Source organism: Oryx dammah, unplaced genomic scaffold (genome assembly GCF_014754425.2).
Source record: "Oryx dammah isolate SB20612 unplaced genomic scaffold, SCBI_Odam_1.1 HiC_scaffold_22, whole genome shotgun sequence".
NCBI classification, from domain to species: domain Eukaryota; kingdom Metazoa; phylum Chordata; class Mammalia; order Artiodactyla; family Bovidae; genus Oryx; species Oryx dammah.
The window spans coordinates 26206233-26231567 of NW_024070206.1; the positions used below are offsets into that span (position 1 = coordinate 26206233).

A 25335-nucleotide genomic window follows, 5' to 3' on the forward strand; every position below is an offset into this window, starting at 1 on the left:
AAGATATTTGGAGCATATTTAGCCACAACTTTTAACCATTTTCTGGTTTTTAGACATTAAGATGATATTCAGTTTTTAACATTTTACTATTTTAAATAATTTTGAAAATATTGATCTTGGGGTGGGAACTTCAATTCAATTTTAGATTTACTCCTTTGGATTGATTCCAGAAGTGGAATTATTATATCAAAAAGAAATTTGATGACTCTTGATATGTATAATTGAATAACTTTTCAAAAAGGCAAAACCAGTTTATATTTCTGGCAATCACATATGAGAATTCTCATTTCATTGCATTCTATCAGGATTTTTTTTTAATTTGAAAATTCAATAGGTAAAAACTGCTAATTTGTCTTAGTTTCCATGCCTTTGATTATTAATGAGGTTGAATATGTTTTCAAGGTATTTGAAAGCTAGTTTTGTCATTTTTCCCTTTTAAGAACCATCTGTTCCTATCAAGCAAAAGTCCCTAATCAAACATTCTGCTTACCAAGATTTAAAATGTTCCTTAAAATGCTGTACAGCTTTGGCCAGCATGTAGCTAATGAAGTCGGAATTCTCAGCACTTTCTTCAAGAGGAATGGTGAGTGTGAAATTAGAGGAAGGCAGAATGCTTATGTCTATCATCTTTTCATCTTGTTTGGAGAAATTTCCTTCGTGATCACCTGGAACTACCTAAGAAGCAGGATCATACAATAAAAGATTACTAACTTTTAGCACACATTCAGGATTAATTTAATACCACGTTAGTCAGGATAGGCTAGGTTGTGCCTGAGCTAGCAAATTAGCCCAGCATTCCAGTGGCTTCATACAACATAATTTATCTCTCGCTTATGTCCCAGCCCAAGGACTCTGAACCACCAAGATGCTCAAGACCCTGGTTAAGAGAGGAAGATCATGTCAGTGTGCGGTAGCATGTGTAACAACATATGGCTTTCTTGGTACCCTCCATAGGGAAAGAGAATGCATAACCACATGCAGGATACTCTCCCTCTCAGTCTACAAACAACTCTTCATTTTTGTTCACATCTCATTGGCCAGATCTTAACACATAGTATCACTTAACTGCAAGAAAAGCTAGACAGTCTTGAGTGAGTGGATGGAGTATTTGGTGAGTGCTCCTTCCCAGGAGGCGCTAGTGGTAAGGAATCTGCCTGCCAATGCAAGAGATGCAAGAGACTTGGGTCTGATCCCTGGGTCAGGAAGATCCCTTGGAGGAAGGCATGGCAACCTACTCCAATATTCTTGCCTGGAGAATCCCATGGACAGAGGAGGCTGGTGGGCTACAGCACATAGGATCACAAAGAGTTGGACACAACAGAAGTGACTTAGCACACACACACTGTCTGTGCCACAAATGGTAATGTGATACACCAAGTCTTGTACTGAGTTTCTGTAGCAAATTTACACTTTATGGTTTTATGTGTAACTTTTGTAAGAACCAGTCATCCGAAATGCATGTCATTTACTCTCTTAATGAGTTCTCAAGTGTATATACTTTGACTTAATTAAATGAAACTGTAATGACATGCAACTTGTAATCTAAAGAGAATTATATTGAAAATATTTTCAAATATACCTCCTTCTAAAAAAGATAAAGCAAAATATTAAGAAGTCAAATAAAAATTGGTGATTTCTTGACTCTAGTTTACAAAGCTACCATAGCGTTCCTTTTTTCTTTTTCTTTTGGTAATTAAATAAAACACATTGAACTAGACATAAAACATCTGTGTCTATCTCAATAAATAATTATAATGCTAACACCCATGTAACTGCAACCTAAAGCACATAGCTTTTTTCACCTGCTGGAATTTGTGTATTTTTTTTTTACAGAAGATTCCTCTTCAGTATGTGCTGTTTTATAGATTTGTACTTTCGATTACATGATGAACTAAGAGTTGTCTTAAGAAAAATAACTTTTACAGGCAGTTCAGCCCAAGGATCCTGAAGGAAAATGGTTTGGCCTTGAACCCCAGTTCTACCATTTACTAGCTGTGTGATCTCAGACAAGTTGTGTAGCTTCTCTGTACCTTACCTGAAAATTTTGTAAAACAGTTATACTCACCTTATAGGAACACTGAGGGTATTCAATTATATAATACATGGGGAAAGTTCTTAGAACATTGCCTGACAAATAGTAAGTGTTTTTTTTACTGGTGATTATTATTAGAAAAATGTATCACCAAAAATGATGTGATTTTACTTTATATGGAGTTTTTTGTATGGAAATGCGTTTGTTATAAATATCAACAAAATTCTGTAAAGCCATTATCCTTCAATTAAAAAATAAATACATTTAAAAATATCAAAAATTTTAGTTACATCAGTTAACGTTACTCAGAGATACTAGAATGGAAGCAAATTGAAGCCTAGAATGGAAATTTTGATGATGATAAAAAGAATTAAATATTGCCTTTACTCTTCTAAAGATTGAACACACTACTAAAATTTTTCTTAAAATTTTATTTTTCCTCATACCTTACAAGAATTTTATCCCTAAACTAAAAGTCTATACTTGTGAGAATGAACACATATGTCAAAATATGTCGAATTATTTTATGATCCTAAGGAATGATCTAGCTAATGAAGTAACAGGATTAGAGAGTCAGCAGGAATTGATAGTGGGTTTCAAAACCTTTTGACTATGGTCTGTGGTTACAAACAAGTTTGTTACCACGACTCAAAAACACATGTCTTAGAAAACAAACTTATGATAACCAAAAGGGAAAAGGGGGAGGGATAAATTAGGAATTTGGAATTAACAGATGCAAACTACTATATATAAAATAGATACTATAGAGCACAGGGAGCTATGTTCAATACCTTGTAATAACCTATAATGAAAAACAATCTGAAAAGAATATATTTATAAAACAATAACTTTGCTGTACATCTGAAACTAATGCAACATTGTAAATCAACTACACTTCAATAAAAAGAAAAAAGAAAAATGTCTTATGTATAATGTGTGTGTACGTGTGTTGTGTGTTGTCGCTTCAGTCCTATCTGACTCTTTGTAACCCCATGGACTGTAGTCCGCCAGGCTCCTCTGTCCTTGGGATTCTCCAGGCAAGAATACTGAAGTGGGTTGCCATGCCCTCTTTCAGGAGATCTTCCTGACCCAGGGACCGAACCCACGTTTCTTATGTCTCCTGCATTGGCAGGCAGGTTCTTTACCTCTAGCGCCACCTGGGAAGCCCTGTATGATATATCCACACATATAAACAGAGATATGGAAATGAAAGTTTCATGACATACACGTTTGACTTATTAAAAACAATGCACGCTAATGTTTTTTTCTTCTTCTGCTGCTGCTGCTAAGTCGCTTCAGTCGCGTCCGACTCTGTGCAACCCCATAGACGGCAGCCCACAGGTTCCCCCGTCCCTGGGATTCTCCAGGCAAGAACACTGGAGTGGGTTGCCACTTCCTTCTCCAATGCATGAAAGTGAAAAGTGAAAGTGAAGTCGCTCAGTCGTGTCCGACTCTTAGCGACCCATGGACTGCAGCCTACCAGGTTCCTCCATTTTTTCTTCTAGTCTGTCCTATTCCAGTTTCTGTTTATTTGTTTTGTTTTAATGTGCTGGTTGTGACTCTAAACTTATTTCTCAACCACTGACCTCATAGTTTGAAAGACAGTGATTCACTAGGATACAAGATGTCTTAGGTCAGGTTGCCAAGAAGCAGAGCCTCGGCGTCTGACACAGTGATTTATAAAGAGTGCTTTCAGGTAGAGATTTTAAGGGGATGAGGCAAGCAAGACAGAGAAGAGGGAGAAGCTAATCAGGAAGCGGCTTCAGGTGAGCTCCAGCCTCAGCCTGATCCTGAGGGATAAGTGGCTCCAAGGACAACCCTTTGGAGAAGGTTGCAGGGGTGAGCAGTTAGCATCGGTCTGGGTAGGTCACTAACATGACATGCTGCACAAAATACTGCACCTCCAATAGCTCTGCCCAGTGATTCCTGTAGCCAGGCTTTTTTAGGAGCCCTCCAGCACCAGCCTCAGCAGGAACCACTAGCCTGGTGCATCGTGTGTTAATGTCATATGTGTGTGTGTGGAGTGGGGGAGCATTAGGAAAGAAATTCAATCACTGTTTTATGTAATGCAACAGGAGTTATTGATGAGAAGTGGGAGATATCTTAAGTGCACCTTAAGATGGCAATCTGATTATTTGTGAATATTAATATAAAAGTGTGTTTAATTTTCAAAGTAAGTCAGCAGTTTATTGTGTCAAAAGCTAGTGAGAGCTATAACTTACAGAGCTCTTGTTTCGGATAAGGAGTCTATACTCATCGCTTTACAGGCACCCATCTTTAAGTAGTTATTTTTATTCCCATTTTCCACGAGGAATTTCCCCAAACTCGCTCAGCTGATAAGTTCCAGAGCCAGCTTTTGAACTCAAGTTTCTTTCCCTGAAAAGCTTCTCTCTTAGAAACAATATTGGCCAGGTTTCTTCAAGGTTACCTGTTTCAGTTATCACACGATAGCTCTCATTAGAATTAGCCATCCCTGGGGGCTTCCCTGGGGGCTGCGTGGTAAAGAATCTGCCTGCCAATGCAGGAGACACAGTTTCGATCCCTGATTTGGGAAGATCCCACGTGCCGTAGGGCAACTCAGTGCATGTGCCACGACGACTGAGGCCACGTGCCCTAGAGCCTGTGCTCCTGAAGAAGAGCAGCCACCGTTATGAAAAGCCTGTACACTGCAACTAGAGAAAAGCCCACACAGCAAAAGCCCCAGCATAGCCAAAAACAAGTAAATAATACTGTAAAAAAATAATAAAGTGCAGTATGATTAAAACAAAGAATTAGCCATCTCTAGATTAGAAAGTATTTTGTGCTTTAAGTTGGTTTTCTGTATAGAGTGTCTTGTTTTCTAAAGGCCATGCACAAGTCAGCCTGAGTACAATCACAATGTTTGAATATCCTCCTGAAGTTTGTTTTCAAATTCAGAAGGAATTAATAAGAAACAGAAAAATCAATGTATGCACATGTAATCTCTGTATCTGTTCTTGGCTCTTCATTACCTTTATGAAACTGAAGATGTTCTCGCTTCCTGGGGTCTGGCTGGCCAGCTCTGTTACCCAACCAAACTGCTCTCTCATCTTCTCCATCAGATACGTGGTGTCCTCCAAGTGATGCTGGGTCATCTGGAGTACCTGGGCATACTGCTGATTGGATATGTTGACCAACTCAAGGGCCTCATCTGCCTTTGTGTGTAGTTCGGGAACAGCAGGACAGTCTAGCAAAGAAGGAAGTAACAGGGTAAAGGAAAAGGTCCATAGGGGTTGGAGTTGGGTAGTATAAATCTAGGGGCTTCCCGGGAGTTGGTGATGGACAGGGAGGCCTGGCGTGCTGTGAATCATGGGGTTGCAAAGAGTGGGACACGACTGAGCGACTGAACTGAACTGCACTGGTGACTCAGTGGTAAAGAACCAGCCTGCAAAGCAGGAGACACAGGTTTGATCCCTGTCTTGGGAAGATCCCCTGGAGGAGGGCATGGTAACCCACTCCAGTATTCTTACCCGGAGAGTCCCATGGACAGAGGAGCCTAGTGGGCTACAGTCCATGGGATCCCAAAGAGACCTACGTGACTGAAGTGGCTGAGCACACACGCACGCATGCTCAGCAGCAAAAAGGAAAAAAAAGAGATTGTGGCTTTAAGTCCCCGCCCTTAAGCTTTCTGTTTTCAGCCTTTTTGACCATGAGTGAGTTTTCACTCGTTTTGTACCAGGTGAGTTTTCAACCAGGTTCAAAGGGCGTGAATGAAATAACACTGCAAAGTGCCTGATCACAGGGTCAACACACCCTGGAGATTTAGCAAATGTGCCTTTTCCTTGTCTTCCTTTCCTTAGCGTCTCTGAAGGTCATTAGGGCTGCTCCCTGGCACTCAGGTCAGGACACGTGGGAGTGACTGCACTTCCCTGCCACCTGGACGTTGAGCATGCCATCTTCAAAGTAATGTGTCTCACTGTTCGAGGAAGCCTTTAAGAACGGTTTAGGGTTTATCATGCTCTTTCCCCTGACAGTGGAACTAGTTTTGCTCCGTATGGTGGAGGCTCCATCCTGACACAGAGCTCTCACACAAGCTGTAGATACAATCATAAATGGTATCACCAATTCAATAGGCATGAATTTGAATCTGAGCAAACCCTAGGAGAGAGTGGAGGATGAGGAGCCCGGCATGCTGCAGTCCATGGGGTCACAAAGCGTCAGACTCGACTGAAACAACTTAGCACGCACGCAGGCACATGCATTTGAAAAGTAATTCAAGAAAATATTTTGAAAACAAAGGGAGTCACCGTTAACAGGATATAATATACATTTGAAAGGCGATCCAGATATTCTTTTAAAATGTCTTCATTTGCAAGTTTAGAGTTCTTAACTTTTAAAATAGGGATGTAAAGTTTCTTTAAATTATGGGGGAAGAAGGTGGTGACTTCCCTCATGATTGTAGGCAAGGAGAATTCTACAAGGGATTCTCATTTACTCTTTCAGAGAGTGGGAGATTTCCCTAAAATAAAGGTGAAATTTGGTGTAAAACACAATCACGTGAGAAAGAAAAAAGTAGAACTATCTCTATTCACAGATGACATAGTCTTGTATACAGAAAAATCTTAAGGAATGTATTTTGTTGTTGTTCATTTGCTAAGTCATGTCCAACTCTTTGTGACCCCAAGAACTGCAGCACACCAGGCTTCCCTGTCCACTATCTCCTGGAGTTTGCTCCAATTCCTGTCCATTGAGTCGGTGATGCTATCTAAACATCTCCTCCTCTGCTGCCTTCTTCTCCTTTTGCCCTCAATCTTTCCCAGCATCAGGGTCTTTTCCAATGAGTCACCTTTTCACATCAGGTTGCCAAATTATTGGAGCTTCAGCTTCAGCCCTTCCAGTGAATATTCAGGGTCACACAGAAACTATTAAAAGTAATAAATCAGGAAGGTTGTACTTACACATACTGTCAACTGATGACTGCTGTAGGTTTAGTTAAAATCCATCATCTCATATGTTAATAGATAAAATGAAAAGAAAAGAAAATTCTCCTGTGATGCGAATTCTTAGGGTTTACTCTTTTAATTTTCCTGTATATTACAAAGCAGTCATCATGTTGCACATTACATCCCAGCACTTACTTATCTTGTAATTGGAACTTTGTACCTTTTAACCACCTTGCTCTAATCACCTCCCCAACATCCCATCCCCCCCCAACACACATCTTCTCTATTATCTTGTGACAATCAGGGAGAGATTATTCTTCAAGTGTTTCATTGGATATAAGGAAGTTAGTGACACGTCGGTTGGATGTTTGAATTGGATTATTCTTATAAGAGGTCAGTAGAAAGGAATGGCACCCTACTCCAGCATTCTTGCCTGAAGAATTCCATGGACAGAGGAGCCTGGTGGGCTACAGTCCGTGGGGTTGAAAAGAATCGGACACGACTGACCAACTAACATTTTCACATTAGTATATACTTTTCTGTTATAAAAATTTCTGTCTGTATGCAACCTTGTAACTCTGACTTGAAGCACAAACCCTTGAATAATGAGAATCATGAATACTTGAGACATCTTACTTAATTCTTAAAACACCTGTGTGTAGTAGCTATATTAATTTCATTTTCCCAATGATGAAACAGAGGTGTGGAGAGTCACCTAGTGAGCAATTCTGAAGAAATAAGACCCCTATCTGCTCTAATAAAAAGCTCGAGTTATATTTGATCACTTGCTCCAATTCTTAGCCACACTTTTTTAGAATTTCCTTCCCTTGAGGGCTTTGCTGAGGTAAAGAAGCAGAAGTAGAGGAATCAAAAGTTCCTCTTGGCTTTAGTAAGAAAATTTGTGTTGAGGCCCTAATAGATGGGAAGTGACTTCAGTTGGGGAGGGGACTTGAGGGTCAGAGGAAAGTGAGAAGGGCCAGTGGAGATAATTGTTCTCCTGGGGAAAGAATGAAAGGTGGCTGTTGGTCAGATCTAGGATGTGATAGGCTGCTTGGGGCTTGTGAGAAGCCACTCAGTTCAGTTCAGTCACTCAGTCGTGTTGGACTCTGCGGTGATCCCATGGACTGCGGCACACCAGGCTTCCCTGTCCATCACCAACTCCCGGAGCTTGCTCAAATTCATGACCATCAAGTCAGTGATGCCATCCAACCATCTCATCCTCTGTCATCCCCTTCTCCCACCTTCAATCTTTCCCAGCATCAGGATCTTTTCTAATGAATCAGTTATTTGCATCAGGGGGCCAAAGTATTGGAGCTTCAGCTTCAGCATCAGTCCTTCCAATGAATATTCAGGACTGATTTCCTTTAGGATTGATCTCCTTGTAGTCCAAGGGACTCTCAAGAGTCTTCTCCAACACCACAGTTCAAAGGCATCAATTCTTTGGTGCTCAGCTTTCTTTATGGTCCAACTCTCACATCCATACATGACTACTGGAAAAACCATAGCTTTGACTAGATGGACCTTTGTTGGCAAAGCAATATCTCTGCTTTTTAATATTTTGTCTAGGTTTGCCTTAGCTTTTCTTCTGAGTAATAAGCATCTTTTAATTTCATGGCTGCAGTCACCGTCTGCAGTGGTTTTGCAGCCCAAGAAAATAAAGTCTGTCACTGTTTCCATTGTTTCCCCATCTATTTGCCTTGAAGCGATGGGACCAGATGCCATGATCTTAGTTTTTTGGATGCTGAGTTTTAAGCCAGCTACCTATATTTAAAAATTAAGTTGGCCAAAAATTTAATTTGGGTCTTTCCATAAGATATTACTTATGCATGAAATTTTTGGCCAATCCAATACTAAATCACTAAATACAGTTAGTAATTAACCCACCAAGTGGAAGAAGGTAATGCCACTTAAAGAAACAAAAAATTCACCTGGCCAAAAATTTGCTTGCATAATGTGAAGACTTCTTCCTGGGTATTTTTGTGTTTTTTTCTCTTTGCATTAAAAAGAAAATAATTGCCTTAATTTACCCAGAGATCTCTTTTGCTCACTTGAGTGTTTGTTTGGTCCTTAACCATACATGTTTTTCACAGGAACAACAAGGGAGTTTGAAACAGAGAAAAAGTGAGTTGACCTACTTTTGAATAATAAGAGTCTATAAACCTGCTCTGAGCACCCCCAGATGTCACTGAGCTTGCGAAAAAGTGCTCGAAGGGAAGTAAATGAATCCACAATGCTTGTAAAAGTGAGATTTTGACCTCTGATCAGAAGGCAATTGAAATCCTGAGAAAATAATAATCACTTACCTGCCCATAGGTAATCCTGACATTTCTGGCATCTTGCATGAAATTGGAAACATTCCGACGAGTTCTGGCCAGGTTCTCCACACAGCCCTCTGCCCCGCACAGGCCACGTCATGGAACTTGGTCCACCGTGGGCAGAATCTGCAAGGAACACAGCAGTTTCACATCAGTGTCATTAGAGTCTGAACATTAAAGGCGTGGGTGCAATGGCATTTCTCTGCCTAACCAGCACTTTCAGAATCTTTGTTCTGTATTCAATTGCAGGAGGGCATACTGGTGCAACCAGTTGCTAAGACAATTTAACATCTATTAAAAGTGCACATATCCTTTAATCCAGTAATCTCATTACTATTAAAATATAATATTAATATGATTACTCATCATTACTATTATTACTACTTGCCCCAATTCCAACCTCCCACACAGAGGTTCGTACAAATCATTTTATTTTCAGGAAGGAATCTTGAAGAATTATTAATAGTCACTATTTTGGAAGAGAGACTTAAAGGGGTGGGAGAAGGTAGCTTTCATTTATTTTGTTCCTTTTGAATATTTGAATTCTTTTACATTTAGTGTGTCTTAGTTTTATTGTTATTATTTCTGATGTCACTGGTGTTAACTAAATAGGGAATTATAAGCCACTTTTCTTTTGGGGCTTCTGTTAAAATTTTTTCTAGTAACTATCTTTGGCAGAAGATAAGATGTTTGTATGGCATCACCAACTCAATGGATATGAACTTGAGCAAACTCCGGAAGATAGTGGAAGACAGGGAAGCCTGTTGTGCTGCAGTCCATGGGGTGCAAAGAGTCAGACATGACTTAGCAACTGAACAACAACAAGTTTTAATTTTTTCGAGCTATAATTCAAATGTGTATCGGAGTTCCAGAGATATTAGAAATGTCTGTTTCTTAAACTAGATGTAGGTATTTACTTTATGACTGTTCTTTTTTTTCATTTCACATATATAATGTTATGAACAGTAGTTCAAAGATTTAGGAAAACATCTAAAGCAGATCTAAACATCTAAAGAGAACCTTTTTTTTTATTCTAGAAGAATGAATCGTCCATATAAAAATGATGATAAAAAAGGAGTGCATGCAACAGAAAATTGATAGTTCCCAACTGTTTCTCACTAGGAAAGATTTATTATTAATTGCTAACCTGATGATATTCTGTGACATTAAATCCTTGATGTTAAACAACAACGCATTCCATTTTGAGATAAGTTGTGAAGTTTACTGTTTAAAACCCTACCAGACATTTGCTAGATCTTCTGGTGGGTAAAGCAGCACTCCCTTTGTAGAATACTAGTCATTTTTCCCCACCCTCTGTAGATTCTGGCCCCACAGAACCCCCATGAGTTCTGTGGTAGGACATCTCTGCACGATATGCTTGTTCATTTTTGTCCTCTCTGTTAGTCTCTGAGTCCCTCAAGAGGAGGGATTCGATCTTATCATCCTAATCTTGTCATTCTTCTATACCGTCTTCTGTCATTTCAGTTACAACACGGTTGTGTAATTGTCCACTGATCTGTTTTCCTTTCTCTGATGCTTAGCGCTCAGTCGTGTCTGATTGTTTTGTGACCCCATGGACTGTAAACCCACTAGGCTCCTCTGTACATGGGGATTCTCCAGGTAAGAATACTGGAGTGGGTTGCCAGGCCCTCCTCCAGGGGATCTTCCCAACCCAGGGATTGAACCCAGGTCTCCCGCATTGTAGGTGGAGTCTTTACCATCTGAGTCACCAGGGAAGCCCTCCTTTCTCTAAACTGAACTCCTAAAACTTGGGAGCTATGTCATCTGCATCATAAGCTACCCTTATCTTTTTTGCAGCATCTAGATTAATACCTGCTATATTCAGGGGTGGCGAATTCTAGGTCTGTATGACAGCCATTCCCTATTCTATTCCCATGGCAGTGACCCATCACCTCCCTTCAGCCATGCCAACACAGAGCCTCAGGACCCCTTCTAGGCAACCCCTTTATCATTTTTATATGGGCGATTAATTCTTCTAAAACAGAAAAAGGTTCTCTTTAGATGTTTAGATCTGCTTTAGATGTTTTCCTAAATGTAAAACAGTAGTTGAACTGCTGTTCATAACATTATAGTTCAACAGTGATGAACTGTTGATGAACTGTTGGTGAACATTATAGTTCAACAGAACTACTGTTCATAACATTATATATGTGAAATGCAAAAAAAGAACAGTCATAAAGTAAATACCTACATCTAGTTTAAGAAACAGCCATTTCTAATATCTCTGGAACTCTGGCTGTGTGGAGAACCTGGCCAGAACTGGTCAGAATGTTTCCAATTTCATGCAAAATGCCAAAAATGTCAGGATTACCTATGGGCAGGTAAGTGATTATTATTTTCTCAGGATTTCGATTGCCTTCTGATCAGAGGTCAAAATCTCACTTTTACAAGCATCGTGGATTCATTTACTTCCCTTCGAGCACTTCTAGTAAATCATCTGTTCTCCCAGCTTGCCTGTTTCCTCCAGGGGAAAATTAAAGACAGCAACATTCTCCAGGGCAGGATTATAACCCAGATCACCTGGCACCCAGCATTGTGTGAACCTACTACACTACAGAATTTTATCGAATGTTGTTGTGTAGTCTCTTAGTCGTGTCTGACTCTTCTGTGACCCCATGAACTGCAGCCTGCAAGGCTCCTCTGTCCATGGGATTCTCCAGTCAAGAATACTGGAGTGGGTTGCCATTTCCTCCTCCAGGGGATCTTCTGGACTCAGGGATCAAACCCTCATCTCCTGCTCGTCCGGCAGATTCTTTACCACTGAGCCACTAGGGAAGCTCACTCAGAGAGTATATTATTGATGAGAAACATGTAATAGTTTGCTATTGCTGTTGTAACCAATTCCACACATTTAGTGGCTTGAAACAACAGATTATTTTACAGTTCTGTAGGCCAGAAGTCTGAAATGGAACTCAGTGGGCTAAATGAGAGTGTTGGCAGGGCTGATCTTTTCTGGAGGCTCTAGGGGAGAATCCATCTCCATGTCTGTCTAGTTTCTGGAAGTTACCACCTTCCTTGGCTCCTAGTTCCCTTCCTCCAGTTTCATATCCAGCAAAGAGTACTGGAATACTGGAGTGGGGTGCCATTGCCTTCTCCTGGACAACCCCATATACTCTCTCTGTTTTTTTTTTTTGTTGTTGTTGTTGTTTTGTTTTTTAAGTTTAATTTTTATTTATTTATTTAGCTTCACCTGGTCTTAGCTGCAGTACATAGGATCTTTGTTGCTGAGTGCAGGATCTTCGTGCTGGCATGAAGGATCCACTTCCCTGATCAAGGACCAGACTCAGGCTCTCTACACTGTGAGTGAGGGGTTTTAGCCACTGGAGCACCAGGGAAGTTGCACTCTCCCTATTTTAAGGTCAGCTGATTGGCAGCCACAATTCCATCAGCAGCCTTACTTTCTCTCAGCCATGTTCTGGGGATTAGCAGAGAAAGCAATGGCACCCCACTCCAGTACTCTTGCCTGGAAAATCCCATGGACAGAGGAGCCTGGCAGGCTGCAGTTCATGGGGTTGCTAAGAGTTGGACACAACTGAGCAACGTCACGTTCACTTTTCACTTTCATGCATTGGAGAAGGAAATGGCAACCCACTCCTGTGCTCTTGCCTGGAGAATCCCAGGGATGGGGGAGCCTGGTGGGCTGCCATCTATGGGGTCGCACAGTGTCGGACACGACTGAAGCGACTTAGCAGCAGCAGCAGCAGCAGCTGGGGATTAGGATGTGAGTATCTTTGGAAAGGGACTTCCTTGGTGGCTCAGATGGTAAAGAACCTGCCTGCAATGCAGGAGACCGAGGTTCCATCCCTGGGTTGGAAAGATCCCCTGGAGAAGGAAATGGCAACCCATTCCAGTATTCTTGCCTGGGAAATCCTATGGACAAACAGAGGATTTCTGGAAGGAGCATGTTTTATTTTTCATCAAAGAACATACCTGTCCTTGGCCTAATGGTCCACAGAGATAAGTTCAAGGAAACACAGATTCTACTTGTGGCCCACATGACATCTGTCATTTCTGAGATGCTGGGTCCCACCTACTCCACAGAAACCCAAAGAAGGAACCTCCTTCTGTGTTACAACATAAAGCAAGGACTTCCTTGATGGTCCAGAGGCTAAGACTCTGCACTCCCAATGCAGGGGGCCTGGGTTCAATCCCTGGTCAAAGTTAGATCCCACATGCTGCAACTAAGACCCAGTGCTGCCAAATTAAAAAATATAAAGCAGGACTGTTTCTCCAACCTAGAGTATCAGGGGGCATGAGTGGTACTGGTAGAAGGTGATTCTTATAAGTTACAGAAGTTTCTATTTCTGTAGTTTGGGGTTTGTGTGTGAGCACTGAATCTGGTTTTGTGCACAAATGTTGTGATTTAAAGAATTGCAGTAGCAATGCGGAGGAGGCCGTGGAGCGCCCTAAATGTGACCTGGTTTTACATGGCACTAAAGCGTCTTCCTTAACTGGGAGCTGAGGAGCCTGGACTGATTTTAAAGAAACCTCATGATGTTCAAGCAGAATACAGCTGAGTGCCTGTCCAAGTTTTAATAAAGAAGGCTACCGTCTTTTTAAAGTTCTCGCCTTACCAGCATTTTCTTTGTCAGCTTTGAACATTTGCTTTAGAAAGAGAAAACAGCCCTACAAAGCTCTTGACAAAGATGAGAGAGGGCTGGTGTTTGGGAGACCTCAGAGTCTCTTCTAAGAGGCTATGAGACTTTGATTATCCATTAACCACCACTCTTGGAAACATTGTATGACGACTTAGAAACAGTTACCATTTCCAAAGCCAAATAAAACTTAACTTGAGTGTAGATATCTAAGTAAAAATAATCTTTTAATACTTGCCTTTGTCTTGTTTGGGTAAGTCCTCAATGGCCTTCAGCATCTCTATAACTGTTGAGCTGACACTTTGATAAACAGAAAGGCTGAAATTACAAAACAGCTGGAAGAAGCTGGGAATGTCCCAACTCTGCATAGGATGTGCTTTTTTTGCTGGCTCTTTGGACAAAGCTGGAAAAAGGTAAGGCTCTACGGAGTCTGTGTCTGACATAAAGTATGACTGAAAAGCCAGGTCAAATTCTTGTTGCATCTGTTTGAAGACGTGAAAGCTCATATTATAGAGAAATCCCACATCCACAGTCAGCTGGCTGAACACATTCTCTATCTGCATCAGCTGTACATCTTCCTCAGTGAACTTCTCACCAACAGGGAGCTCTTTTTCTTCATCTTCATGGAAAGGAAACAGAAACTGATATATCTTCCGGAAAACCCGTTCAATCTATGGGGTGAGGTGGGGGACAGAAATGACATAAATGTATTTTCTTCCAGGACTATTTTTTATCGTAAACTTTTAAGTCAACTTACAGAAGTCATTCCAAATCAAGAACAATCCTGGGCAAACTAGGAAGAAGTGATCCACTTTAAGATCACTACTCATGTACCTGGCTTTGGTGCTGCCCCAATGGCTCAGTGGTAAAGAATCCATCTCAATCCAGGAGCCACAGGAGATGCAGGTTTGATCCCTGGGTCAGGAAGATCTCCTGGAGGAGGGCATGACAACCCACTCCAGTATTCTTGCCTGAAGAATCCCGTGGACAGGGGAGCCTGCAGGGCTACAGTCCATGGGGTCGCAAAATTAGCATGCATGCCTGCACCTGGCTTTGACTTTGATTATGGAAATAGGGTCTGAAATTCCTCCTGGTTTCTCTGCCTACTGAAAGACCTAAGAAGGCCAAGTTTTCAATACTGTTGGCAAGCCACAGACCTTATGTACTGGTGGTGGTTGGCATGCGTGGTTTTAGACCATGATGATTGCCTGAAAACTGTGAAGACTCCCATCTTTCATTTCTGCTTTATGTCTTAGGTTTCTTCCCCACTTAAGTGGGATATTATTAGTGTCCTCCTACTCTCCTTGGGCTCATGTTTTTAACTTAGTCCATGGAAAAGAGAAGATCAATACATTTGCACTGAACTGTAGATGCTTTTTGTTGTGGTGGTTGTTCAGTTGCTAAGCTGTGTCTGACTCTTTGCGATAGACGCTGAATACATCTAAATAGGTTACTTAGGGATGTTACATATTACCAGTGATCAAAGCCCTCCTTGGCTGCAGTCAAAGGAATGAAGCTCTAATTATAGAATTTCTTACTCAGAGGGAGATCTTCCAGGAATCACACCATGTACTCCTTCAAATTTGTGACATCTAAGTCCCTGCCAGAGTTGCCTTTGTATGAAAGTGATGAGACCATGTTGTGTGTTTCGGAACATAACAACCATCGACCATCACTGCTGGAACACCACCATCCACCCCCCTACCCCAGTTCTGTTCAAAGAGTTCTCCAGGAATCCTTAGAGGACTCAAGCCTCTCTCAAAAAGTAAACTGGGTGGATCATCTGCCTCTCTCTTTGTCAGCTTCTGCTTACCTGAATCCAGACACAGAAACAAAAATTTAAATGTCCAAGTAATTGTCCTAAGGTTACACAACTGTCACAGATAGGAACAATCCTTAAAGCTCCTCACTTCCACCCAGTGCTCATCCAACATACTCTGCTGTATCTGACACTGGCTATAAAAATAGAGCAGATGCAATTAACAGTGGAGGCAAATGAACTTGGCATATGAATTATCCTAGGGGTTTCTCCCTCTGTAATTGGGGATGGCACTGCCAAGCCAAGAACAGACTCTAATTAGTGCATGCTCTGACAGGGAGGAGAATTTCACTGTGTTTTGTACTCAGCCCACTTCTTCAAGGGTGAGGGCCAAAAGCACAGGAGCCTTTTATGGGTCAGAGCTCATCCTATTCAGGTCACCACCCTCTGTGATTCTCTCTGCCCAGAAGAGAGCCCAAGGGAACAAAAAAAAGAAAACATGCCAGTCCTACAGGACACAGATTGAGATAAAGGGGCCATGAATGTGGGTGTGTGTGTGTGTGTGTACACATGCATGTGTGTGCTGCCACAAGAAGGCAGGCCCATTGAAGAAAAGATTCAGGAGGCAGAGAACACCTTCAAAGGTTTGGTCTCCAGAGAAAAAAAATCAAAGCAGGTTGAAATCAGAAACTATAATGCTATTACTCAGAATGTAATTCAGCAAACATTTATTGAACACCTACAATGCTTAAATGAAGGCAGATAAGATACGGTTCCTTTCCTCATAGAGCTTACAATCTAGCATGAATAGGTTCACAAATAACAAATAAAAGGCAGAAAGAGGGTATTTCTAAGAGATACAAACAGTGTCACGAGATGGGGGACAGACCCTGGGTGGCTGTTCTAACTCATAAATTACATACCCACTGGTGATTCATACAGAAATATGAATGCTAGCTTCCAGGTTGCAAAAGGTCAATATCAGATCAGCCATCTCTATTCTAAATATTAACATAAATTACTTTTAAAAAGTAAGCTGAAGCAGGCACCTTAAGAACTTAGCAATCTTGAGTTCTGCTTTTCCCTTACCGTGGTTTTCATAGAGGACCAACTGCTTTGGCAGGTTGTATAAAATCTCATGCAGTCACTTTCCAGGCAAGATTTGCATTCATCCCAGGAATCCATCAAAGACACCTGGCATAGCCTTTCTTCCTCTTCTAGGTGTTCTTGAACTTCATTCATAAGCTTCAGGGCCTCCTAATTAAAAAGTAGAAACACACACCCTATTTTCATTTCATGACTTTGTGTGCTATACCTTAATTGATTTCTCACTTTACAAAATGTGTGTATTCTGAACTAAACCTCATTTCTGCTACAAATGAGCAGCTGATAGATTTACCCGGAATCTTTTGGTTCAGTAAGGAGAAGGGCCCCTCTTGATCCCTACTGAAAACTGGACACTTCTTATCCACCTGTTTATTTATACATTCAACAGCTGTTTATTGAGAGCTTGCTATGGGGTGGGCATTCGCTGTTCATGAGTGAACCAGCCACAAAGACACAGCCTTTGCTCTGCAGAATGCCTAATTGATCTGCTTACTTGTCTGTCTTCACTTCTTGTCCCTGGAGGATGTGAAGATGGGATTTTAAGGCTGACAAAATTGACACATTTATCTCCTTCATTTATGCTGCCTTTAATTTTCGTATGCTCTTAAACACTGCTAGAAAGCACAACTCTGGTACATCACATCAAGTCTTTGCAGTGAGTTGCATTCTAATGGCAGAGATGCTGTGTTCTTAGCAGCTTTGTGTTTCTCACCCATATTCCGAGCACGCCTCCTGGCGGTGCCTGCTGTCCTTGACCAGGTCCCACCCAGCAGAGGTGACACCAGTCCGGAGAATGTCAACCCCGCCCCCAGAGCTCCCTGCCAGGCCAGCATCCCGTAGACCCTCCAGGCCTGCCTGCAAGAGGGGACTTCTGTAAACCAGCTCCCTCCAGGCCTGAGAAGTAGCTCAGATGAGTTAGGGAAGCTAATAGACACGTCCATAAGAGGAGAGCCTTAGAGATGATGGCAACTCCCTTAAGTGGAAAAACACGAGTGAACACAGTTTCTAAAACCAATTTAGTGCATAATTTTACCTACTGGAAAAGAAAAAGATAAGCACCCTTTCCTGGCATATTAAGCCCCAAGAGACAGCTGGGCACTGCTCATCTCCCACATCTCTGCTAAGCTCGGAATTTTCATCTTTCCTAGTGGCAGAATCCTGGGGTTGAGCCAGCTATCCTTTGCTGCGTGCCATATAGGAAACCTGGCTGGCCCCCAGCCTACCAAACAAACCTCGTGATCTAGACAGGCTTAACCTATCTTTTGGGGCTTTGCAGAACAATTATGGAATCCTGCAACTTCTTAAGAAAGCTTGCTCCACCAGCGGAGGAAAAAATACCACCCAAATTTTCTCAGTCTTTTTTAAATATTATGCTTATTGTTACTGTAAACCAAAATCCCAGTATTTCCAATTACAAACTACCCTCACACTAGACCCTTGAGCAAATTATTTAATCATCTCTGAGCCCATTTCCTTTGTAGCAAACAGGAATACTCGTAGGATCTACTTCTTAAGTTTTCATATTGAGAAAAGCAAACAAGGCACCTAGCCTGTAATCATCTGATTTGCTTTCGCTTACCTCCAAGAGCATAATGAAAACCAATGGCCAAATCACATGGCCCAAGATTTGGTAGTGAACAGTTGCCCCAGAGGAAGTAGGTCTCTGGTTTAGGAATGTCCTGTTCGAGCTCTCTGCTTCGTCCAAACATCCCACCCAGCAATAGATTTCATATTTAGAGCTGTCTTCCTGCAGTCAGTTCATCAAAGTTCCACCCAAACCTGGATGGAGTGCATGGTGTGGAATCACTTGAAGGGCTGCTTTAGGGTTTCCCACTTTAGTAAGAGGAAGCTTTAGATGCTCCCACTAATATAAAATGGGCTTCCCAGGTGGCGCTAGTGATAAAGAACCCACCTGCCAGTGCAAGAGGCGTGGGTTCAATCTCTGGATCTGGAAGATCCCCTGAAGAAAGAAATGGCAGCCCACTCCAGTATTTCCTGGAGAATCCCATGGACAGAAGAGTCTGGTGGGCTACAGTCCATAGGTTCACACAGAATCAGACACAACTGAAGCAAGCACATACTAAACACAAACAGGGAGAAGCTGAGGAGGGGGACTGAGATCATGCCAGGTCACCCGAGGATGGATGGAGTTTTTTTTTTTTTTTCTGGGAGACTGGGGTTGTCCACCCCATATCTGCAAATTCATAATTTATGTAAAACATCCTTTACTTTAGGTTTAAAATCATTTTAGGAAGAGAGACTTTGGGTTAAACAGATTTTTCCTTTTTAAAATGAATTTCTGGGACTTCCCTGGTAGTTCAGTGGTTAAGACTCCATGCATCCAGTGCAGGGGGTGTGGGTTCTGTCCCTCCCTGGTGGGGGAACTAAGATCCCACATGCCGTGTGGCATGGCCAAATAATGAGATAAATTTGAAAAAAAATAAAATGAATTTTTATGAGTGCCCATACCTTAGGAGTATACTTCAATGATTTTAAAAAAAAATAGAATACGTCTTAAGAAATAATAAAAATTCTACTAGCTTCTGAGATTCTACAGCATCAGAAATGGAACTAACACTTGCTGACCTCACACTGAGCTTTCTTTTCATAGTATGTGCTGCCTCCTTGGCTCAGCAGGAGGCCAGGGAAAAGGAGAAAAACAGAAAGTCCTAGGTCCCGCAGACACAGCGCCAGCTCACTTTCTCCTGGGTCAGTCATGACAGGGTTGGGTTAACACATTAATTAACATCTCAAAACTCAGTTTCCTTAGCTGTAAAATGAAAATGATGGTTTACCCAGACGCTGGAAGGATGTGATAATGTGTTTTATAAGGGCCTGTAAATGATATCTAGTGTGGTTATTCTTGGTGGTCAGACTCACGAGCCCACCAGGGAAGAACCTGGCTTAAAGGAGCTTCCCCATTTCTTCATAAGGAGCAGGTTTTGATTTCTTCAAGTCTTTTGCTGGCTGCTGAAAGGAAGGAGGGCTTGCAGCTGCTGCTCAAGCCGTCTCCTCACCAGGGACCCTGTGTGGCTGCAAAATCAACCAGCTGGTGACAGGCTGATTCTAGCTCTGAGGTCACAGCCTGTGACACAGCCCTGCTCCAATGGCTCAGAGGACATCCAGTGGCCCCTGTGAATGCCAGGAACCCCCTGGAGCTGGTGTGAAAGTGCTAGTCACTCAATCATGTCCAACTCTTTGTGACTCCATGGACTATAGCCCACCAGGCTCCTCTGTCCATGGAATTCTCTCCAGGCAAAAAATACTGGAGTGGGTAGCCATTCCCTTCTCCAGGGGATCCTCACAATCCAGGGATTGAACCTGGGTCTCCTGCTTTGAGGGCCAATTCTTTACTATCTGAGCCACCAGGGAAGACCTGGAGCTTGGTGATTCCCACCTTTATAGACCTAGGTCTAGAGAGGAGATATTAGAACTTCTATTTATTTTTTAATTTAAAAATAAACTATGGGGAATTGTTTAATGGGTACAGAGTTTTGGTTTTGCAGGAGACACGAGTTCAGTCCCTGTGTTTGGAATATGCCCTGGAGAAGGAAACAGCAACCTACTCCAGTATTCTGGCTTGGGAAATCCCATGGACAGAGGAGCCTGGTGGGCTAGAGTCCAGAGGGTCTCAAAGAGTCGACATAACTTCATGACCAACAAAACAAGAGTTTCAGTTTTGCAAAATGGGAAGAATTCTGGAGCTTGGTTGCCTAACAATGTAAATATATTTAATACTATTGAGCTGTATTCATAAAAGTGGTTAAGATGGCAAATTTTATGATATATATTTATATAATATTTTATATAATTAAACTTTTTTCATGAAAATAAAGTTTAAAAATGTGGAAGATCTGGGTTTCATCCCTGGGTTGGGAGGGATCCCTCCTGGAGGAGGGCATGACAACCAATTCTAGTATTCTTGCCTGGAGAATCCCCATGGACAGAGGAGCCTGGCAGGCTGCAGTCCATGGGGTTGCAAAGAGTCAGACAGGACTGAGCATCTAAGCACAGTAGACACTCCCAATTTTAAAATTTAAAATACTTTGTAAATTATTTTTTGCAGTTTTGACATCCTCTTTGAATTAAGGGTATGTTGAAAATAAATTTTTTAAAAATTTAATTATTCTGAGTGTGATATTAATGGTTATTGCCATTAAACAATGAGCCATGCAATGTCTATAATTTAGAAATGTATTGAGCTTTATACTGTAACACATGAACAGTTTTTAATATGGTCATGGATGTCTGAATATAATGTATATTCTCCATTGATAAGGTATATAGTTTAGACAGAAACTATTAAGTAAAGATACATGAATTAAATTGATGAGGCTGATATACTCTTTCATAGGCACTGGTGCTCATGTCAGGCCATTGCCAGTGGCCAGCTGTGCGTGAGGACCCTGGGAAAGAGGGACTCTGTACATTCCAGAAGCATCGACACGGGTTGCCTCTGTTCACTTGGAGCCAGTTGCAGAGAATTGCCATTTAAGAGGACTCAGGTAAATGAGGGTTTCCCAGGTGGCACTAAAGGTAAAGAATCTGCCTGCCAATACAAGAGATGCTGCAAGAGATGTGGGTTCGATCCCTGGGTCTGGAAGATCCCCCGGAGTAGGAAATGGCAACCCACTCCAGTATTCTTGCCTGGAAAATTCCATGTACAGAAGAGCCTGGCAATGTGACCGAACGATTGAGCACGGGTAAATGATGGTTTTCAACTACTTTAAACTAGCCCTCACTAAAACGGCAGGAGACTTTAAAAGATAAAAAAATAGCCAGCAGATTAAAAAATATGATTAACTCCTGCTCAGGTAGATAAGAAATAATGGCAGGGCTAACACTTTTTCATTATGAGCTCTTTGTTGGCCTTGTGTCAGTAAAAATGATGATCTAAACAGATTTGGCAATAAGCTAAAATTTTTTCGAAATATGTAGAAGATAATTTGAAATATGGACTTGGTAGCAATTCATGTCTCTAATTTATAAATAAATGAAAATGCATATATTCAGGAGTGGATGGTAACAATAATTACAGTAATAAGGATGGGAAAGAAAAAAAATTTTGTAGGCCACTGATCTGGCGAAAAACTTCCAAACATTTTTGACTTGACATTCCAACTCAAAAGGCACCATTAAGTAGTTTTTAAAAAGTAGCATTTCCCAAATAGCATTGAATCCTCCAAACACCTGAGTTTGGAGTCTTTCAAAGGCTTAATCTACAAGAAATATGTTCTTTGAAGAAATTTGAAATTTCCTTCAAAGTCTTCCTCCAATAGGGTGGATTTCCAGAAAAACTATGATTAGGGTAAATAAATAGTATTTCCAGAAAAACTATGATTCGGGTAAACAAATAACTTCTCCACTGCATTCAGATGTGCACTATTTATGGTCCAGACATATTTCTGAACAGTTATATAGTTGTTTTTTCTTTTTTAGGCTGCACTGTTCAGCATGCGGTATCTTAGTTCCCTGACCAGGGATCAAACCCGTGGCCCCGGCATTGGAAGTGAGGCATCTTTACCATCGGACGTCCCAGGACAGGTATGATTTTCAGTGACTATACCTGCTTTTCCTCTCTGCATTTCTTCAGGGTTCTCATTAGTTTGCTATGTTCCTCCTCTCTTCTTTCCATCAGGATTTTCATCTGCTTCATGCCAATCAAAGCCTTCTTCACCTCTTCATCTACATCTGTCTCCCCAGCCTTGGAAAAACCTAAAAGATTATGTTGTAGTTTTTTCCTTTAAGATCTGATCAGATTATAGTGTATCAGAATGCAATGAGTTCCAGCCACTAAAAAGAATGAAATGCCATTTGCAGCTATATGGATGGATCTAGAGAGTGTCACACTGAGTGAAGTGAGTCAGACAGAGGAAAAATATCATATGGACGTCTCTTACATGTGGAGTCCAAAGGAAATGACACAGGTGAACTTATAAAACAGAAGGAGACTCACAGACTTAGAAAATGAACTTGTGGTTGCCAGCGGAAGGGACAGTTAGGGAGTCTGGGAAGGTCAGGTACGCACTGCTATATTTAAAGTGGATAACCAACAAAGCCCTACTGTACAGCACACGGAACTCTGCTCAATGTTAGGTGACAGCCTGGATGGGTGGGGGGCTTTGGGGGAGAATGGAGGCATGTATATGCATGGCTGAGTCCGTTTGCTATTCACCTGAAACTACCACAGCATTGTTAATCAGTTATACCCCAATACAAAATAAAAAGTTTAAAGTTTTATAATAATAGAATACAATGAGTTTACCAGTTTTTCGTGTCCTCCCAGTAGAGGCTTAATTGTTTTTTTATTGCATCAGACTCCAAAAGCAGATCACCATGCTTGGGCTATCAGCTACCACATGGAGGGGGCTACCCACCCCCCCTCCAAGGGAAATACCTTCTGTTCTTCACTTCTGAGCTTCCAGCCAAGTCAGAGTTCATTTAACCCCATCTTATCATTCTCCTCAGAGCCTGTTTTCATTTATCCAATTTTTTTTCTTTCCCTTAAAACTCAAGTGTGTTTATATTAGAAGAAAACATTGAATTTTCTTCACAGACAATTTATATTAAATACCCAACTGGGAACCTCAAACAGAGAGAACAATTTCCCTTTCTTTCAGTTTCAATTACCTTCCCAGGAGGCATCAAACCTAGAAAGTATCTAGTATAATGCAAGATTCTTTAATAACCTCCGGGATGTCTCTAACACCCCTTTAATAAGCCTTTAGTGACTATGAAATTCATCGTTTGTCATACTCTTTTCACAATAGCCAACGTGGCCGCCAAAGGAGCTTAACCTGGCCTCCAAATTTATTTACAGATCCCCAAAAGGAACATTTAAACTAATTTATTTTTCTAAGATAGGCACCCAAAGCATATCTCGTCAAACAAAGGCTCCAAGTATGAGCACAAACCAACCAGATTCGATGTTACTCTAACCCATCCTTTCAGTCTCACGAATAATTGCATGGATGACTTTAATTGTTTAAATGTTTCAAATGCTAGCAAAGAATTTCACTGTTCGTTAAAACCGTGCTCAGAGGACACCAAACATCTGGATGAACCCAAGCCGTGCAGCCTAAGACGCTGGCAAGTTTTATCTCTGTGATGGCGAACATCTGGAACTGTGAAGCGTTCTCAGAGACACAATTGGAATTTTCTATTTTTAATCCAGATGTTTGGCGTCTTGTCTACTTGGCTTAAGAGCCTGGAGAACTTCTCCCTGTGAAACTAGAGGGCGTTCTGAACGCGGTTATCTCTCAACTGTAAATCACAGTAAGTGCCAGGAGGACACGGAAACAGGCAGACGGGACACAGTGCAGATAAAGAGACCAGACATTACCCTTCGGGTCTTCATGGGTAGAAGTTAGGTCCTTCCCAGTAGGTGCACAGTGACAGTCTTTCAGCCGCAGCAGATACATGATAAACACCAAGAGTGGCAGCTTCATCTTTCTGCCGTGACTGCGAAGGAAGGAGAAACCCGTGTCAGATGCCTTTGGTTTAGTTCTGTTGGCATCAGTTGGAAACACCTGGTGAGCCAAAGCATTTTTCTGTCGATTTTTCTTTATGACTTTAGACAATGTATGTCGATATGGTTGGGACATAAGGAAACTCGAAATCTAAATAAATTCTTTGAAAAGACAACCCAAATCCCTCTTTTGTTTAAATTCTTCATGGCAGTTAAATAAGGTCTTCATCTGAAGCATTTGAACTTTAAGGCAACCAAAAGTATGGATTCCAGCCCCATAGAATCCAAACTTCATTTTATTTCCTTGTCAACAGTTAAACAACCCCAAACACAGAATTAGCTATGTCAGAGGGGATTGTTTTTTCTCCAAAATTCTGAGACCATAAGTAATTTTTAAACTAGATGGTTAACTACTTATTTTTTTTTTTATGAAAGCAAGATTTTTCTCATATATCTTATAAAAGCCATCAGATAAATGAATCACACACAAATTTTTTTCTTCTCAGATAATAAATTTCCTTTTATATAATTAGTTGTAACATTCCCAATAAAAAACATATGCTTTCACAGTTATATCTCTAGATTATCTTAACTCCCCCCAGAAAGGATATTTATATTTTATATATATATTTGTTATTTTGGAATAAAAAAACAACCCTATATTATTTAATCTACATTTGGAATGTCTTTTTAAAATACTAGTAGTTACAAAGCTATCATATTTTACATCTAGAATTATCATTTCAGCTAATTCTTCTCTTTTTGTTAAGACCCTTTCAGTTTAGTGTTGGTCGCTCATTTGTGTACAACTCTTTGTGACCCCGTGGACTGTAGCCCACCAGGTTCCTCTGCCCAAGGGATTCTCCAGGCAGGAATACTGGAGTCAGGAGCCATTCCCTTCTCCCAGGGATCAAGACCCTATTTACCAAATAAAATTTTAACATATTTACCACTAATTTTGCAGGCTCTCCCCAGTGAGGTTGCCACCAGCTTCTGTAAGGACCTTCACTTTCCTCTGATTTAATGTTTGTCTGTGTCAGGGATTTAACCTTGTTCTATTAATTTGATGACACAGCTCTTAATCCTATTAACCTAACATTGTGAGATTAAGAGTATGGTTTAGAATGTGGTATGGTT

The 25335-nt window shown here is 41.2% G+C and overlaps 1 protein-coding gene across 1 annotated transcript; it reads right to left on the reverse strand.

Annotated features, from left to right (window-relative positions):
• Positions 1-486: 486 nt before the first annotated feature.
• Positions 487-24178, reverse strand: CLUL1 (clusterin like 1). Its single transcript, XM_040264698.1, has 7 exons — positions 24073-24178; positions 22297-22445; positions 16713-16880; positions 14103-14535; positions 9237-9374; positions 5023-5237; positions 487-675 (listed from the first exon to the last, which is right to left on the reverse strand). The coding sequence occupies exons 1-7, from the start codon at positions 24176-24178 to the stop codon at positions 487-489; spliced, it is 1398 nt and encodes a 465-aa protein (XP_040120632.1).
• Between the last annotated feature and the right edge of the window lie 1157 nt (positions 24179-25335).